Below are 19818 nucleotides of genomic sequence, written 5' to 3'. Positions count from 1 at the left end.
TGTTTGTGCATATATTTGTGTTTATTCAGATATTTTGTCATACCATGCCTGAAGAAGGGACCTGAGATGTCTCGAAAGCTTGCTTTGTAAGTTGTAACATCACTTTATTTTATTTTAATTAGCCCTTAAAAGGTATCACAAGATTATAATTTTGTTCCTCTCACTGAGAACATTCAATAATTTTTCAACTGGCTAACACGGTACCAAAGCCTTTTCACTTGAAATTAAAAATTGTGGGAATATACAGTTAGGTCCAGAAATATTTGGACAGTGACACAATTTTCGCGAGTTGGGCTCTGCATACCACCACATTGGATTTGAAATGAAACCTCTACAACAGAATTCAAGTGCAGATTGTAACATTTAATTTGAAGGTTTGAACAAAAATATCTGATAGAAATTGTAGGAATTGTACACATTTCTTTACAAACACTCCACATTTTAGGAGGTCAAAAGTAATTGGACAAATAAACCAAACCCAAACAAAATATTTTTATTTTCAATATTTTGTTGCAAATCCTTTGGAGGCAATCACTGCCTTAAGTCTGGAACCCATGGACATCACCAAACGCTGCGTTTCCTCCTTCTTAATGCTTTGCCAGGCCTTTACAGCCGCAGCCTTCAGGTCTTGCTTGTTTGTGGGTCTTTCTGTCTTAAGTCTGGATTTGAGCAAGTGAAATGCATGCTCAATTGGGTTAAGATCTGGTGATTGACTTGGCCATTGCAGAATGTTCCACTTTTTTGCACTCATGAACTCCTGGGTAGCTTTGGCTGTATGCTTGGGGTCATTGTCCATCTGTACTATGAAGCGCCGTCCGATCAACTTTGCGGCATTTGGCTGAATCTGGGCTGAAAGTATATCCCGGTACACTTCAGAATTCATCCGGCTACTCTTGTCTGCTGTTATGTCATCAATAAACAAAAGTGACCCAGTGCCATTGAAAGCCATGCATGCCCATGCCATCGCGTTGCCTCCACCATGTTTTACAGAGGATGTGGTGTGCCTTGGATCATGTGCCGTTCCCTTTCTTCTCCAAACTTTTTTCTTCCCATCATTCTGGTACAGGTTGATCTTTGTCTCATCTGTCCATAGAATACTTTTCCAGAACTGATCTGGCTTCATGAGGTATTTTTCAGCAAATTTAACTCTGGCCTGTCTATTTTTGGAATTGATGAATGGTTTGCATCTAGATGTGAACCCTTTGTATTTACTTTCATGGAGTCTTCTCTTTACTGTTGACTTAGAGACAGATACACCTACTTCACTGAGAGTGTTCTGGACTTCAGTTGATGTTGTGAACGGGTTCTTCTTCACCAAAAAAAGTATGCGGCGATCATCCACCACTGTTGTCATCCGTGGACGCCCAGGCCTTTTTGAGTTCCCAAGCTCACCAGTCAATTCCTTTTTTCTCAGAATGTACCCGACTGTTGATTTTGCTACTCCAAGCATGTCTGCTATCTCTCTGATGGATTTTTTCTTTTTTTTCAGCCTCAGGATGTTCTGCTTCACCTCAATTGAGAGTTCCTTAGACCGCATGTTGTCTGGTCAAAGCAACAGCTTCCAAATGCAAAACCACACACCTGTAATCAACCCCAGACCTTTTAACTACTTCGTTGATTACAGGTTAACGAGGGAGACGCCTTCAGAGTTAATTGCAGCCCTTAGAGTCCCTTGTCCAATTACTTTTGGTCCCTTGAAAAAGAGGAGGCTATGCATTACAGAGCTATGATTCCTAAACCCTTTCTCCGATTTGGATGTGAAAACTCTCATATTGCAGCTGGGAGTGTGCACTTTCAGCCCATATTATATATATATATAATTGTATTTCTGAACATGTTTTTGTAAACAGCTAAAATAACAAAACTTGTGTCACTGTCCAAATATTTCTGGACCTAACTGTATACTGAAATCATTGTCTATGTGAAAGGCCATTGGGGACTTGGAGATGTGTAAAAGATAAACTAATCTCAAACTTTTTTTTAAAAGATATTTAGCAGAAAAATTCTAGACAGGGTTGTTTACATTAAATAGAACAAAAAAATTTAAACCATATCAGGACTATAAGTCAATGTAGGCAAATCAGAAACTTTATTTCTTAATATACCCATTTATGATCAATATAACATCACGGCCAGTTTTGGGTTCGAGAAAACGGACCATTTCATCACATACTTTTTCATTAACCGAACTACAAATAAGTCTACTCTTTTTAAATGGAATTATACACCGCTTATTCATAAATTCACAAACGATTTGGCTAAATGGTCCTCAACCTCCATATCCTGGCTAGGTATAATTCACTCAATAAAAATGGTCACTTTCCCTAGATTTCCTAGATTCCTATATCTATTTGGATCTCTACCCATCGGCATCCCTGCGAGAACATTTACCTCCATACACAAAATAATCTTAAAATACATTTGGCAGGGAAAGTGGCCCAGAAACAAGCTGATGACTATGTTCCACCACAGAAAACTGGGAGGCCTCTCGCTACCAAATTTTGCCCTTTATTATAAGGCTACGCGGGTGGTACAAATGGCGACTGTCTGTACTCCACATAATGTACCTGGATGGGTGAAGTTGGAAAACTCTCTAATAGCGCCGTACTCAGTAGCAGGGCTACTAAGGTCCACGGATCCTCTCCCAGGAAATTGGGACAGGTAGTCCAATACACTTTTCACTCTCTGTCTATTTGGAGAAGTCATGGATTTTGTATTAATCTTCAATCCTTCCCTTCTCCCCTAATAACCCTATTCCACAACTCAATGTTTGATCTGGTACTTGAACAAGGGGCATTCACCTGGTGGAAGCTAAAGGAAATTACTATCTTAAAACATGCATTGAGTATTGATAATAAGGTGCTGACGAGACAAGAGCTCATCCAAAAATATAACCCCCTTCCGTCAGGAACAATGCGCCTGAACCAAATCTAGCACTTTGCGAATCTTGTTACTTGTGATAGCCATAAAGCCCCACCTTCTTATTTTGAAACTAAATCCCTGACTGACCCTTTTAGAAGAGGCTTAATTTTGAAACTTCACTCTATTTTCAACACTCCCCAGAAAAAAAAAATCCCTTTTTATGGAGAAATAATAAAATAATTATCCCCTTCAGCCCCAAGCCTATTTTGACCCTAAAGACCAGGCCATTTTTTGCAATTCTGACCAGTGTCACTTTATGAGGTTATAACTCTGGAACGCTTCAGCAGATCCCGGTGATTCTGAGATTGTTTTTTCATGACATATTGGGCTTCATGTTAGTGGTAAATTTATGCCGATATTTTTTGCGTTTCTTTGTGAAAAAAGCGGTAATTTCGTGAAAATTTTGAAAATTTTGTAATTTTCAAACTTTGAATTTGTATGCTCTAAAACCAACGAGACATATGACACAAAATAATTAATAAATAACATTTCCCACATGTCTACTTTACATCAGAACAATTTTGCGAAAAAAAAAAAAAATTTAAGAAAGTTATAGGGGTTCAAAGTTTATGAGCAATTTCTAATTTTTACAACAAATTTTACAAAGCCACTTTTTTTAGGGACCACATCACATTTGAAGCGATTTTGAAAGGTCTACATGACACAAAACACCCAAAAGTGACACCATTCCAAAAACGGCACCCCTCAGGCTACTCAAAACCACATTCAAGAAGGTATTAACCCTTCAAGTGCTTCACAGTAACTAAAGCAATGTGGAAGGAAAAAATGAACATTTTACTTTTTGCAACAAAAATGTTAATTTAGCCTCAAATATTGCATATTCACAAGGGTAGCAGGATTAAATGAATCCCCAAAATTTGTTGGGCAATTTCTACTGAGCACGCAGATACCTCATATGTGGCGAAAAACCACTGTTTGGGTGCACGGCAGGACTCGGAAGGGAAGGAGCGCCATTTGACTTTTTTGAACAGAAAATTAGCTGGAATCGTTAGCCGCACCATGTTGCGTTTGGAGAGCCCCTGAGGTGCCGAGACAGTGGAGCTCCCCCACATGTGACCCCATTTTGGAAACTAGACCCCTAATGGAATTTATCTAGATGTTTATTGAGCACTTTGAGCCTCTGGGGGCTTCACAAAAGTTAATAGAGTTGAGCCGTGAAAATAAAAAAATTTTTTTTTACCACAAAATTGTTACTTCAACCAGGTAGCTTTTTTTTCCACAAGGGTATCAGGAAAAATTGCACCATAAAATGTATTGTGCAATTTCTCCTGAGTACACAGACACCTCATATGTGGTGGAAATAAAATGTTTGGGCGCACAGCAGGGCTCGGAAGGCAAGGAGCGTCATTTGACGTTTCAAACGCAAAATTGTCTGGGATAATTAGCGTATTCCATGTTGCGTTTGGAGACCCTCTAAGGTGCCGAAACAGTGGAGCTCCCCCACATGTGACCCCATTTTGGAAACTAGACCCCTAATGGAATTTATCTAGATGTTTATTGGGCACTTTGAGCCTCTGGGGGCTTCACAAAAGTTAATAGAGTTGAGCCGTGAAAATAAAAACATTTTTTTTTACCACAAAATTGTTACTTCAACCAGGTAGCTTTTTTTTCACAAGGGTATCAGGAAAAATTGCACCATAAAATGTATTGTGCAATTTCTCCTGAGTACACAGACACCTCATATGTGGTGGAAATAAAATGTTTGGGCGCGCAGCAGGGCTCGGAAGGCAAGGAGCGTCATTTGACGTTTCAAACGCAAAATTGTCTGGGATAATTAGTGTATTCCATGTTGCGTTTGGAGACCCCCTGAGGTGCCGAAACAGTGGAGCTCCCCCACATGTGACCCCATTTTGGAAACTAGACCCCCATGGCATAGAAAAAAAAACAGTGGGAGATGGGGGGGGGCGCGGATGGGGCGGCGGCAGATGGGGGGGCAGCGGCATATAAAGGGAGCATCTGTGATTGTGAGACGGCGGCTGGGATAGGGTGGGGGCGGATGGGAGAGGGCGCAGTGGATGCAGGAGCGGCAGAGGATGGGGGGAGGGGGGATGGGGGGATAGGGGGGATGGGTGGGAAGGGGAGTGGGAGGTGAGATTGGGGATAGTTACCCTACAGGATGGATCTAGGCAGCTGGATCACAGGAGATGAAGGAGGCAGCAGATCGGGGAGGGTGAGAGGTGGGGGAGGGAGCGCAGCGCAGATCACGGAGGAGACAGGTGAGCAGAGCACAGATCACGGGGGTGAAAGGTGAGGGAGCACAGATCACGGCGGTGACAGGGGAGGGAGCGCACATCACGGGAGTGATAGGGGAGGGAGCGCACATCACAGGAGTGACAGGGGAGGGAGTGCACATCACGGGGGTGACAGGGGAGGGAGCACAGATCACGGCGGTGACAAAGGAGGGAGCACTGATCACGACGGTGACAGGGGAGGGAGCACAGATCACGGGGGTGACAGGGGAGGGAGCACAGATCACGGGGGTGACAGGGGAGGGAGCACACATCACGGGGGTGACAGGGGAGGGACCACACATCACGGGGGTGACAGGGGAGGGAGCACACATCACAGGGGTGACAGGGGAGGGAGCGCACATCACGGCGATGACAGGTGAGGGAGCGCACATCACGGCGGTGACAGGGGAGGGAGCGCACATCACGGCGGTGACAGGTGAGGGAGCGCACATCACGGCGGTGACAGGTGAGGAAGCGCACATCACGGCGGTGACAGGGGAGGGAGCGCACATCACGGGGGTGACAGGGGAGGGAGCGCACATCACGGCGGTGACAGGTGAGGGAGCGCACATCACGGGGGTGACAGGGGAGGGAGCGCACATCACGGGGGTGAGAGGGGAGGGAGCGCACATCACGGCGGTGACAGGGGAGGGAGCGCACATCACGGCGGTGACAGGGGAGGGAGCGCACATCACGGGGGTGACAGGGGAGGGGGCGAGTAGCCGATCACGGGGGTGAGAGGTGGGGGAGCGGGCACCACATAACGGAGGAGAGGGGGCGGGGCCGGGCAGCACATAACGGAGAGGGGGCGGGGCCGGGCAGCACATAACGGAGGAGGAAGCGGGCAGCCGATCTTGAGTGGAGGGGGCTGGCAGCACATCACGGAGGTGAGGGGATGAGCAGCCGATCACGAGGGAAAGGGGCCGGGCAGCAGATCGGGGGGAACCAGTGGCACTGTGGCAGATGGAGGGCGGCGGCGGCGGATCGGGAGGTGTGGGGGTGAGGGTGCGGGCAGCAGATACGAGGGGTGGGGGTGCGGGCAGCAGATCGGGTGGCAGATCGAGGAGGGCAGCGGCGGATCGGGAGATGTGGGGGTGCGGGCAGCAGATCGGGTGGCAGATCGCGGAGGGCAGCGGCGGATCAGGAGGTGTGGGGGTGAGGGTGCGGGCAGCAGATACGAGGGGTGGGGGTGCGGGTGGCAGATCACGGAGGGCAGCGGCGGATCGGGAGGGGTGAAGGTGCGGGCAGCAGATACGAGGGGTGGGGGTGTGGGTGGCAGATCGCGGAGGGCGGCGGCGGCAGATCGGGAGGCCGGTTTCATACAGTGCAATGGCAGCGCGGCAACTTCCGGGTCCCATGCTCCGGTCACATAACAGCATGGGACCGGATCTTGTCGCCCTGCCATTGCACTGTGTACACTCACTGTGCTGGCGTGCTGCAGGGCCGACAAGTGAAGCTGATGGGGCGGTCACCGGCAACAAGTCCACTGTGATTGGAGACAGCAGTCACAAGGCCGATCTCTCCAATCAGAGCTACTGGAGCTGGGGGTGGGTGATCCAGTGAGGTCACCCAGCTCCAGCCAATGGCCAGTGCTATAGCTGCACTGACCAGGGCTGGATTTCAATGTTTCAGTCACTTTAAGTGGCTGGAACATTACAGTGGCTGTGGTTGGTTGAGCGGCGTTCGTCAGCCAATCACAGCCTCCGTAGGTCCGGGGAGGAGGCACCACCCCTCCTGAGGTCAGGAACAGGTCCCCTCCTCCCCGAATCTGCGGTTTATGTTAACCGATTGCAGTCACCGGAGGCTCCGGTGCCGCGATTACGCCATGACGGAAAGATCCGTCCTTGGTCGTTAAGGGCCAGGGCACCATGACGGATCTTTCCGTCCATGGTCATGAAGGGGTTAAATGCATTTCTATGAAGGCATGACACTCTCCATCTGGCATCCAGGGGAATGCCACATAAACTTAAACTAGAGCAATAGAATAAGTTCAGAAACAGGTCTAAGAAACAGCTTTGAAATTTGCTTGGGAATCTTGATTTCCACTTTCCTGACCTGTCCATCTTGACTTGGGAAGACCTTAGTTACCAATCCTAGAGGCCACTCGTTCCTTTTAGACTGAGTTTTCTTCACTAGAACGACATTTCCAGGTTCCATGTTGGGTCTACTATCTTGCCATTTGTCTCTTGTCTGTAATGTAGAGAGATATTGTGTTCTCCACTTGGTCCAGAAAAGGTCTGCTAGCATTTGAACTCTTTTCCATTGAGATTTGTACAAGTCTTTTGTAGTAAACTCTCCGGAAGTCGGCATACTCACATTAAACTTCTGGGGGAGGAGAGTTGAAGGGGTGAGCAGAGATAGGTCATCGGTTTCATTGGATATGGGAACCAGTGGTCTGGTGTTCATTATGGCTACTACCTCGGCCATGAAGATTGTTAGAGTCTCATGAGTGAGCTTCGAAGGACCAAGTTGCAGAAAGATAGAATCGAGGATTCTGCGAGCGATGCCGATCATGCGCTCCCACACGCCTCCCATATGAGATGAGTGCGGTGGGTTAAAGGTCCACGTACAACCTAGTTCTGAAAGACGTCTCTCTACTTGGTTAATGTCCAGATTTGAGGGAATCTTTAGTTCACCACATGCTCCTACAAAGTTAGATCCTCTGTCAGAACGTATATGCTTTACATGTCCTCTGAGAGAAATGAATCGTCTGAAGGCATTTATGAAGCTGGATGTGTCCATTGTCTCAATGACTTCTATGTGTATGGCTCTAATACTCAAACATGTGAACAAGACAGCCCAGCACTTGCTGTTTGCATGTCCTCCCCTAGTTTGACGTATGACAACTGACCAGGGACTAAACACGTCGAGGCCCACATTGGTAAAAGGAGGTTCGGTACTCAAACGGTCTGCTGGTAGGTGTGCCATTTTTTGGGATTGACATGAACCACGGAGTTTCCTGCAGACGATACATTTGAAGATGACTCTACTCACAAGTCGCTTAACTCCTGTTATCCAGAATCCCGCTTCCCGTAGGGCTCCTTCAGTTATCAAGTGGCCTTGATGTCTAACCTCTGCGTTGATGGCTGAATGGCAGGATTAAGTCTCTCTCTTGGAGCTGAATGTAGACGGTCGTCTGATGCGGTATGCTGTAGCACGTAGTCCGAAGTGCGTTGTGAGATATCCCGATGACTAAGTTCGGGTCCGAGCCTTAACCTGAAACTTTTACTGTCGCTGCGTGCTGCTTCTTCTAAAGCCTGTACTTTAGCTTCTGCTGCTGCTGCTTCTGTGTCTACAGCAAGTTTTGCAAGGTCGGCTTCTAGACGTGCTTTTTCTGTCTTTAATTTCAACTCTTGTTCAGCGAAGGCAGCTCTCATTTTGGCGGCTTTTGCCTTCGCCCTGGCGGTGGCAATTGCAGCGCTGCTCACAGACTTCCTTGAAGCTACGAGCTTACATGGGAGCATGTTACATAAACTTCAGATCCTCTATCTGACATAGTGTCTGTATGCAGCTTGACTGCTCTCTGATAGAAGTCGGCGTCTATGCTTCAACCCCCGTTTATAGTAGTCGTTTTACTGTTCTGGCACCCTCAATCTGTGCTTTGGAAGACGAGTTGACAGACAGCTAAACTCTTTCCCATCAATGCATTTACTCGGGTGCTGGGGGTCCTTTACAACTTTTATTAATGAGATCAGTGTAAAACTACAAGAAATAAATGAAAATACTAAGTACAACATATAATATATCTTAGTTATATAGCATTGCATTTGATACAGGACATGCAGGTTAAATGCACTATATGGCGAATACATATTAGCTATAATGACAGATTAATACTTGCAGAACAGAGCAACTACATTATAATTTGATGAGCCCTAACCAGGGGATCATAACTCACGGACTGTGCTATGTAGAGGCAAACAAAAGGAGCAGAGATCTGGAGAGATGATCAGCATGCAAATGTCTGTGTCCATGTAACTAAAATGGCTGCTGAAGAAAAAGAAGGGGCAGAGCCCATGCAAGGTCTGATGGGAAACTACATAAGCCTTGGTGGGACAATTTTCATTGCACAGTAACCAGTGAAACATCAGATAAACAAGCTGCAGTAAGAAAATATTGTCAACAGATGGCGCTGTTGGATATCACTGGACAGTATCAATGTCAATTACTAAATTTTATCTTATTACATGGCATAATAAAATAATTATATGCATTTCTATGAAGGCTTGACACAGTTGATAACAAAAATCTCTTTTTTGGTCTCATCTGACCACATGAACTTTTCCTATGCATCTTCTGGATCATCCAGATGGTCATTGGCAAACTTCAGACATGTCTGGAAATGTACTGGCATGAGCAGGGGGAGCTTGCATGCCCTGCAGGATTTTAATACATGACGGCATAGTTTGTTACTAATAGTAATATTTCAGATTGTGGTCCCAGCTCTCTTCAGGTCATTGACGAGGTCCTCCCGTGTAGTTCTGGATAGAAATGAGCAAATCTGAGGTTCAATGTTTGGAATTTTATTAAAAAGAAAGTTCAGGTTTGGAGTTCAGATGCTTGACATACTAACACCACTTGCGCGAGCATTGCTGGGCTTGGGTGCGCTCAGTGCTCAGACCAGTGAGAGTTGCTTGCAGTGTTTGAACGGGTAACAACAGCATGATCGCATGTAGTGTGCACCCCCACAAAAAATGGCAAAAACCCCTTCCACCCACCCCAGGAAGTGATCTGTTTATGGCTGGCTGCATGTGGGTGGAAACCCAAACTGCCCAATTTGTGACTTCCCTTGAGGCTTGGGTCAAGTTCAGGGCCCAAATCAAACTTAATTTAAAGTTCGTCTGACCCTGTCTAACCAAATTTTCACGGGTCCGCTCATCTCTAGTTCTCGGCTGATTCCTGACCTTTCTCACAATCATCCTTGCACCATGAAGGAAGATCTTGCATGGAGCCCCAGACGCAGTAATATGGAGAATCATCTTGTGTTTCTTCCATTTTTTAATAATTGCCCCATCAGTTGTTGTCTTCTCACCAAGCTGCTTGCCTATTGTCTTTTAGCCCATCCAAGCCTTGTGCAGGTCTACAATTTTCTCCCTGGTGTGTTTAGACAGCTCTTTGGTTTTGGTCGAGAGGTTGGCGTATGATTGATTGATTGTGTGGACAGGTGTCTTTTATATAGGTAAGGAGATCAAACAGGTCCAATTAATACAAGTAATGAATGTAGACTAGAAGTGTTTCTTAAAGAAAAAATAACAGGTCTGTGAGAACCAGAACTCTTGCTGGTTGATAGGTGATCAAATAATTATTTCATGCAATAAATGCAAATTAATTATTTCAAAATCAGACAAAGGGATTTTCTGGATTTTTTGGGGGTTTGAATCTGTCACAGTTGATGTGTACCTACAATACAAACTGCAGACTTCTCCATTCTTTGTAGGCGGGAAAACTTGCAAAATTGTCAGTGTATCAAATATTTATTTTCCCCACTGTATCTAATGTATATTGGGTCTTTAAGCAGCTAGGGCCCACATACTTTTTATGTGTGAGGTAATTTATTTTACCAAGTATTTTGCAAAGAAGAGTGTGACGCACTGGCACCACCAGGTGGTCACACAGAATAGGCCCCTGCACAACACCTTCCCTCACAGAGTTAAACCTTGCCAACCAAATCCTAGTCACCCCCCCAGGGTAGGAAAGGCACACCAGTGGGCGGGACCAGGCGGATGGAGAACGCCCACCTAGGGGTCTAGAGAACCCGGGGCGGGAAAAACAGAGGAGAAGAGTTAAGTTGAGTGAAGTGGAGTGGAGAGGAGGAGAAAGTGCAGTCTAAGAGCAGAGGCGCCGGGATTGGAGCCCTAGTGTATTAGCTAGGTGGCAGATGGTGGTCCGTGTCTGTCAGGAGACAGAAAGATGGCAGCCGGAGATCCAAGGTGGACCGGGGCAGGGTTGGAGCCCGCCGGTACCGACACCGGAGACCCGACCTGGAAACTGTGCACAGAAGGGGTGCTTGGACCCTGAAGCCAGGACCGGAACCAAAGGCCTAGCTAACTAACAAATTGAGGGCAGGATTACAGGTCTTGTCCCAACCAAAGTCCCAAAAGCAGACAACCACCCACAAAGAGGGATAGGGCATCCGCCAGGGCCCGGTAGATGCCACGGGTCAGCGTCAGCGGGCACGGCTCCCAACAGAAGTACCTGGAGCGGACTCCCGTGTTCCACACCGGGAAGTCCACCATATCACAACACAGTGCAGAGGAAAGTGACACAGACCATCACGGCGGCCGGCCACCAGCACCTTGGTTAACCATTGGACTTGTCTGATTTATTTAATCGTGAGTAAACTGAGACTCCCTGGTCTGACCAGGCACGCCGGCCCCTGCCATCACCGTCCCCTGCACCGAGTCACCGACCCCGGGGCAACCATCCCTACCCATGGAAGAGTTAACAACCAGCTGCCATCCCATCGCCCATCGGATGCCCCACAACAGCAGCGGTGGTGCCACACTTCACCACACACTGTGGGTGGCGTCACAGACTGACTACAACAAATCCCGTACAAATACGTCCCCTTTCATTTGGAGTGTCCGCGTGACCACCGGGTCCGGAGAATCCCTCGAGCCACTCTGCGGATCCGGATTCGTGCAGCCCAGCTGCTACTGACGTGGGGGCGGCACAAGAGCAAAATTTTTTCTGGAAATAAAAAAAAGAATTTGCTCAATCAGGGGCAGCAGATGAAGAATTTTTGTTGATCAAAGCTGGACATATAGAATGTCCCAGAATATTGGCAGAACAAACCAAACTAATAACAATACATCAGCGCTGCTACTGATTAATGACACTGCAGCAAAGTAAGGGTGTTAATCAGGTTAGCTAATCAATAGTGTTTAATGTTTGGTGGCATTTGTTTTTTATAGAGTTCAGATATGTTTGGTTTCATTGCACTAAATTGGACATTTGCTTCGGCAGTATTGTATACTGGTTTTTTTTTGTAGTGTCAGAACAGGCTAGAGGTGAAAACCAGATGAACATGTCAGGAATAGAGATGAGTGGACCTGAACTGTAAAGTTCGATGTTCTTACAGAACACAGACTTTACAAAACAATCAGTGTTTGAGTTAGGTGTTCAGTGGCTTTACGTATGCAAACCACTCATGTGAACATCGCTGTAGTCAGGTGCGCTCGGTGCTCAGCCCAGTTCGAGCCACTTGCAATGTTTGAATGATTTATACTGGGGGTAAAACCAGCATTATCAGATGTAGTGTTCATATGCAAAAAAAATGAAAAAAAAAAACCCACTCTCTCTGCCCCGGAAGTGTTCTATTTATGGCTGGCTGCATGTGGGTGAAGAGCCGAACTGCCAATCAGTGACTTCCAATGATATTTCGGGCAAGATTGGGTCCAGAACTTAATTTTATATAAATTCTGTCTGAACCCGTAGAATCCCAACGTCAATGTTTCCACTCATCTCTAGTCAGGAACTAAGAAGGTAAAGAAGTTCCAAAAATTATATCTTTGATACGTCTCCAATGGATGTGTATTACTGCGGCCAGGGGCGTACATAGAAATCATGGGGCCCCATAGCAGAAGCTCTAATTGGGCACCACCCCTCAAAAAAAAAAAAATTAAACAATTTACTGCTGGGTCACATAAGAACATATCACAACTTTGCAGCCCTTACAAAGTAATTTTCCTCCTATTGGACCTTCTAGATTCCCCTTTCATTGTACCGATAAAGTATGATGCCAACAAAAGTGCCCCACCAACTCTGCATGATTCCCCCACAGTGAATTTCTCTACAGTGCCCTCCACATGCACAGTATGGTGACCCTTTTGTACCTACCCCCAACTCTCCTGGCAAAGTATGGTGACCCCAACACAATATGATCCCCAACTGTGATCCCCACACAGCCCTCCATGCAGTATAATATGCCTGCATACGGTATGAGGGCCCCCACGCCTATTCACACCATATAAAGGCCCCATCTAGCAATCTAAATAGTGTAATGGCCCTCACACAGCCCTCGCCGCAAACCTTCACTCTATTTAATTGCCCTCAAAAAGTATAAATGCTCCCTCATAGCCCTTTAAACTTCTTTAATGGTCCCCACACAGCCTGCCAAATAGTATAAATAGTATAAATAGTATGGCCTCTAGATAGCCCTTAAAATATTACAATGACACCAGTTAGCCTTCCAGGTAGTATAATTGGCACCACATAGTCCTCCATATAGTATAATGCACCCTCCATTGTCCTACATAGAGTATGATAGGCCCGACATAATACTCCCTATAGTATAATACACTCCATAGTCCTCCATATAGTATTACGCACCCCTTGTAGTCCTCCATATAGTATAATGTGCTCCACATTACCTTTCATATAGTAGTATAATGCAGCCCATAGTCCTTCATATAGTTTAATGGGCCTCACATTGCATTCTGTGTAGTATACTGTACCCCCATAGTCCTCCATATCATATAATGGGCCCCACATTGCCTTTCATGTAGTATTATAATGCACCTTATAGTCCTCCATATACTATAATAGGCCTTAAATTGCTTTTTATATAGTATATTGCACCCTGTATTTCTTCATACAGTATAATGAGACCCACATTGCCTTGAATATGGTATAGTACACCTCCATAGCCCTCCATATAGTATAGCAGGCCCCACATTGTCTTTGATATAGTATAATACACACCTCATAGCCCTCCATATAGTATAATGCGCCCTATATAGTTCTCCATAGAGTATAATGCACCCCATAGTCGTCCATATATAATGCAGCCCCCATAGTCCTTGTCTTGAGGGTACCATGATGGAGAGTGGTCACTCATATTACTGGTGTCAGGAAATCACAGCGCAGGGCTACGTACACACTTGCCCAGGCTAATACTGCTGGCTATGCAGATTCTACTTTATCCAGTGCTGCTAGGGTTAAGTAGTTTCTCTGGTCTTCTAAACTCTGGATGAAAGCTAGAGCCAGCTGTTCTGTGAAGCTAATTACCTCTGTTATAAAGACTCCTCTCCCAGCCCAGGTAAATGCCAGTGATAACTTCTGCTTAGCTTGCCTCTAGAGAGAACCTGTGAGCTTTGGACCGGTAAGTCATTCAGAGATCATTTGCTATGTGAAAGCTGTTTTGTGTTTTTCTCTCCCTTATTCCTTTTTGGTTTTGACCCTCTGGTCCATTCCCCATTGCTTCATACTGTCATTTTGAGTGTATGATTGCTGTATATTTTACCCCTGTTTGTCTAAACCTCTCTGTGTCTTTAACCTAGAGCAGGACCAGTATTCCCGCTGCCCTTCTCAGTAGACAGGGCTGAGTCCAGGGAAAAACAAGGATAGCCACATGATAGGCGACAAGGTGAAAAAACCCATGTAGAGATGTAAGGGAGTGCAGGGATCAGCCTCAGGTGAGTTTAGGAGGTACCCTGCTCCCCTTTCCCTAGCACCAAGGCCCACCATTGTATCATGTACCCTGTGTGTTGGGGCACTTGCCAGGGGTTCCCGTGTACCCGGTGGAACCCTAGTAGTCACTGCGTGAAAATCGTATAATGCATCCCCTATAGTCCTTTATATAGTATAATGTTCCCCATAGTCCTCCATACAGTATAATGTCACCCCATAGTTCTCCATATAGTATAATGCACTCCATTGTCCTCCATATAGTATATTGAACCCCACATAGTCCTCCATATAGTATAACACACCGCATAGTCATCAATATATAATGCACCCCCTTTAGTCCTCCATATGGTATAATGAACCCCCATACTCCTCCATATATTATAATGCATCCCCCATAATCCTCCATATGGTAACATGCAACCCCATTGTCATCCATATATGATAATGCACCCTCCATAGTCCTCCATATAGTATAATGTACTCAATATTCCTCCATATATTATATTATACCCCCATAGTCCTCCATATATTATATTTCATCCCATTGTACTCCATATATTATAATGCACACCATAGTTTTCCATATATTTTAATGCACCACCCATTGTCCTCCATATTTTATAATGCACACCCCTTATTCCTCCATATATTATAATGCACACCCAATAGTCAGAGCTCGAGGAGAAACCAGTGTCAGCGCTGGCATCACCCTCCCTCCCCAGACACACGTGCCCCAAAACGGCCTCATGGTCTGCTGCCATTGGCGGTGCGCCACTTACTTTGGACAGTTTTTTGAAACGGCATTTTTATCCTGGATCCAGAAATGAAACCTAATAAAACCTTTAATACAAAAATTTCCACTTCATTCATGTTAGTGCTCATCAATGGTCTTAGCTTACAAATGCTCCTGTGAAATACTGAATAAAATACTACCATGTGAAAAAAATCTCTAAGAGTGCATGAATATAACGAAATTCTAGCTTTGTAGGGTTTTTGACTATGAAGTTATGAGATAATTACGGTAATTCTTGATTTGATTTTAACTAATTTATGAGACAAATGATTTAGAAAAATGGACTTATGGTACAGAAACTATTAAGCCTGCCTCTCACCTCATTTAGTTATTTTCAAGTCCTTGTTTTGAACCCGCAAATGAAAAATGCAATGTAGTCAATGAATTATAGTTCTATAATTTCAATGACATCAGTCTATCAAAAAATCTTGAACTTCTAACTTTGGATTTATTGCTTCCCCTCTCAGCAAATAATGACAATGTACTTTTGTGCTTAATGATGGACAGGGTCATAGAGAATTGTAGGCTCAGCCTTTTATGATTTATTCTTATTTTTTGCAGCCTTCAGCATCTAACATGATGAGTAATCCATCTGAGTCTGGACAATTTATAGACCAACTATAAAAAAGCCCAAAACTTTTTTAGAACTTTTTTAATACATAAATTAGTAAGTGATACTAGGGTTATATGATATTTCAATTACTTAATTTGTCACTTTTTAATTCTCTTCAGAAAAGGTTCAAATCTTAGTTTAAAGCACAAATCCACATTTTGTTTTTTTTCCCAGTGCTGGGGTGGTGCTTTTATTCTAAAATCCCTGCCTCTAGTAATATAATTACCCCACATCGTCTTCACCTTTTACCAACACACCTCCAGTCCTGTGGCACCATCTTGTGACTGCAACTTCTGACTGGCCGTAAGTCAGAAGTTGTCACAAGTTCTCAATGCAACTCTATGACAGCCAAAACGAGACTAGAACAAGGGTCTCAAAGACTTACATTGAAGACTGATCTCTGGCTTGCTCCATGAAACAGTGGAGTGAGTCTGTAAGCTGCTTGTAACCTGTCGAAGACCGTCATGAGAATCGGTAATAGAAGATGAAGATGCCAGAGGGTAAGTATAAAGGGTGCTTTACACAAGACGACGGATCGTGCGATGCATCATCGGGGTCACGGTTTTCGTGACGCACATCCGGCATCATACATGACGTCGTCTCGTGTGAAACCTCGGAGCGACGCAGTATCGCTCACAAATCATGAGTCGTGTACTCGTCGCTCAGTTTCATAACATCGTTTATTTTTACTTGTGCCGGTTGTTCATCATTCCTGTGGCAGAACACATCGCTCCGTGTGACACCACGGGAGCGATGAACTCTGCTTACCTGCGTCCCACGGCTCCCGCCGGCTATGCGGAAGGAAGGAGGTGGGCGGGAAGTTTACATCCCGCTCATCTCCGCCCCTCCGCTTCTATTGGCCGGCGGCTGTGTGACGTCGCTGTGACACCGAACGTCCCTCCCCATTCAAGAAGTGGACGTTCGCCGCCCACAGTGACGTCGCTCAGCAGGTAAGTATGTGTGACGGCGGTTTCACGACTTATTGCGACACAGGCAGCGATTTGCCCGTGACGCACAAACGACGGGGGCGGGCACGATCGATTGTGAAATCGCACAATCGGTCGTCCCGTGTAAAGCAGGCTGAAGAGTAAGGTCGGGGAACTTAGATTTAAACAACCACTCCAGCAGTTAAAAACAAACAAACTCTGGAGTCATGCTTTAAGAATAGCCTACAGAATTACATTTAATGTGCTGGGAAAAAAGTATCATAAAGTACAATGTGCCCCAAATTTTTTTTCATAGAATCATTTTTTCCGTTGAAGCATCCCAGAGTTATGATCTTATAAAGTGACACTGGTCAGAATTGTAAAAATTTGCTCGTTCAGGAAGGTGAAAACAGGCTGGGGTGTGAAGAGGAATCAATTCAGGGCCTCATAAAAATAAATGCAGTGAATATTCACCTCCTTTACCAGTACTCTTCCAGCATTTTTGGTGATGCGGATTTGATGTGACATTGTTGTATCACATGCCGGCACAGCCAATGAGCGGTCTATCATCAGATGTAGCCTTTACATTTTCATCAGAGTGTACAGCTGCACTAATGGCATATCGATGAGCTGCAGCTGACAAGTAGCCGATTATTGGCTGCAGCCAGCATGTAATACCACTATATGAAGTCAACCCATTTAAGGAAAATTTATTGTTTTAATAAATTTTACATAAAGCAAAAATGTAAGGACTTTTATTAATAGTTGTGTGTTTTGTAGACTATTAAACACTATAGTGCTCCTAATCTGATCATAGGAAATAGAGATACATGAAGAATTGAAGCAACATGCAGAATTAATGGAGGCTAAATGCAGCAATGCACAGAGACAAAGAGATGTCCTGGAACTACAGATTGTATCACTTCATTCTGGACTCCATCAAGCAAAAGTTACATCCAAGGAATTGGAAAAAGAATGTGTCAAGCTCCAGTCTCAAATAGCAGCCAATAGAAATGTTAGTATTTCCTATCCTGTTTTATTATCACTTGAAATACTGTTTCTTTCATATTCTAATATCATTTATAGGGATGAAACATTATTAGGATATGTTAGGATAAAACTGGTCACATAATACTTAATGATCTTATGGAAACAAGATTACTAAATTGATCATTTGTATGTTGGATGACTAAGGCAACACCATCACTGCACATTAGGATGTGTTTCCATAAAGTGTGTATGGTGGGTCACGGCTGTTTCTTTTCAGACGGCATATTTAGAAATCTTTTATGTATTCAAATAGTCCAATCCTCACATAAAATGTTCTTGTGCTTAGTGTATGGGTCTATCAGTTATATTCTTGAAGATGTTTAGAGCGGTGGATGGGCAATAGAGAGACTGTGACTGTTGTGGAGAGCCGAACTTACAGACCAAATGTAATTCTGTTCATTATTATTATATTAGTTTTACCACGTAATATTGAGCAGAATTATGAATCTTGACTTGAAGCTATTGCGAATGTTTGTTACGATAGGTGTTATTGTAACTTGAATTCTTACCTGTGAAAACGAATTAAAACCAGGAGTGTAATAATCTCCATCACACAGTGTACAACTGTGCGCGACCCTCTGGTGGAACTGCGAACGCCAGTGCATATTTCAGCTGTATGTGCATGTGAGAACTCGCTTTTAGATTAAATGTGTTGCACCGGAGAGACCCGCCGGGTCCGTGCACCGCAGTGAACGCTGCCAGCCAATCAGAGGCTGGCAGCAGACATCGGCTTGCAAGTCACTGGCTGTGCATGGCAATGACATCATGCGCTGCCTGTTGCTTGCACGCTGACGTCAGCTTCCGACTTCTGTTCAGGCAACAGAGGAGGATGGCGCTTGTCAATTGAACAAGAGAAGGTGAGTAAAACTGATTATTTTTTATGTGTTAAACAACAGAGACATACATTCCAGGATGGGGGACATATATACCAGAATAGGCCCAGGATGGGGGACATACAAACCAGCATTGGAGAAATACATACCAGCACTGGAGACATATATACCAGGATGGGGGGAAAGATATAGCAGGATGAGCCCAGTATGGGGGACATACACTGATGAGCAAAATAGTAACAATGCTTGAACTTTTGACTTTCAGGCTTCATATCTCAACATACACTACAGCTTCGAATATGAGAATACCTTCATTTTATAGACAATCATCTTAGCTAGCTCATACATAAACTTGACTAACAACTCTTTAGCGTATGATTAGGTATGCAGAGTCTTGACATGTCACTGCATTGTTACTGTTTTGTTTCTAAAATCTAGATTTTAATTTTTATTACTCTGTTAGTATTTTGTAAATGAATCTGTATAGACATTCTCTCAGATTCAAGTATGTCTTGACCGAAATCTGTCTTGGACCGTTTCCAATTCTCTTGTACATGTTCCCATTGTTGGTGCATACTTGCATATATATCTAGCTTTTTCTTCAACTCTACCAACAAGTGTTTTATTAGGTTGAGTTCTGGGGACTATGGGGACCAATTCACCACCTCTACTTCATTGTCATTAAACCATTTATTTGCTAGGGGTTATTGTTCTGCTGGAACACTATGTTATACTTTTAATACCTATAACACTTGAGTGTACGAAGTAACTTGTCTTGTAAGATACTCACATATAGCTCAGCATTAAGACCGCCATTAATGCTGGTCATGTAACCAATGCCTTTGGCTGTGAAACAACCCCATATCATCAGACTTCCTCCACCGAACATGACAATTCCTTTAATTCATCTATCCATTAGCCCCCTTTCCCCTTGTTTCTTCCAGACCTATTTGCACTCATCAGAGCTTAGTCTATAGATTTTCATCTCATCTTTCCAAATCACCCATTTCCAATTTTC

The 19818-nt window shown here is 44.6% G+C and overlaps 1 protein-coding gene across 1 annotated transcript in view; it reads left to right on the top strand.

Annotated features, from left to right (window-relative positions):
* The window catches only part of LOC142293071 (uncharacterized), a 137444-nt gene that overhangs the window by 15443 nt on the left and 102183 nt on the right, over window positions 1-19818 (top strand). The window contains exon 2 of the mRNA XM_075337807.1: window positions 17735-17932. Within this exon, the coding sequence (XP_075193922.1) occupies window positions 17735-17932 (198 nt within the window). The remainder of the gene's footprint in view (window positions 1-17734; window positions 17933-19818) is intronic.

This window comes from Anomaloglossus baeobatrachus, chromosome 1 (assembly GCF_048569485.1).
Source record: "Anomaloglossus baeobatrachus isolate aAnoBae1 chromosome 1, aAnoBae1.hap1, whole genome shotgun sequence".
Lineage (NCBI taxonomy): Eukaryota > Metazoa > Chordata > Amphibia > Anura > Aromobatidae > Anomaloglossus > Anomaloglossus baeobatrachus.
The sequence above is the reverse complement of the archived record's forward strand: the minus strand, read 5'-3'. Positions and strand labels throughout refer to the sequence as shown.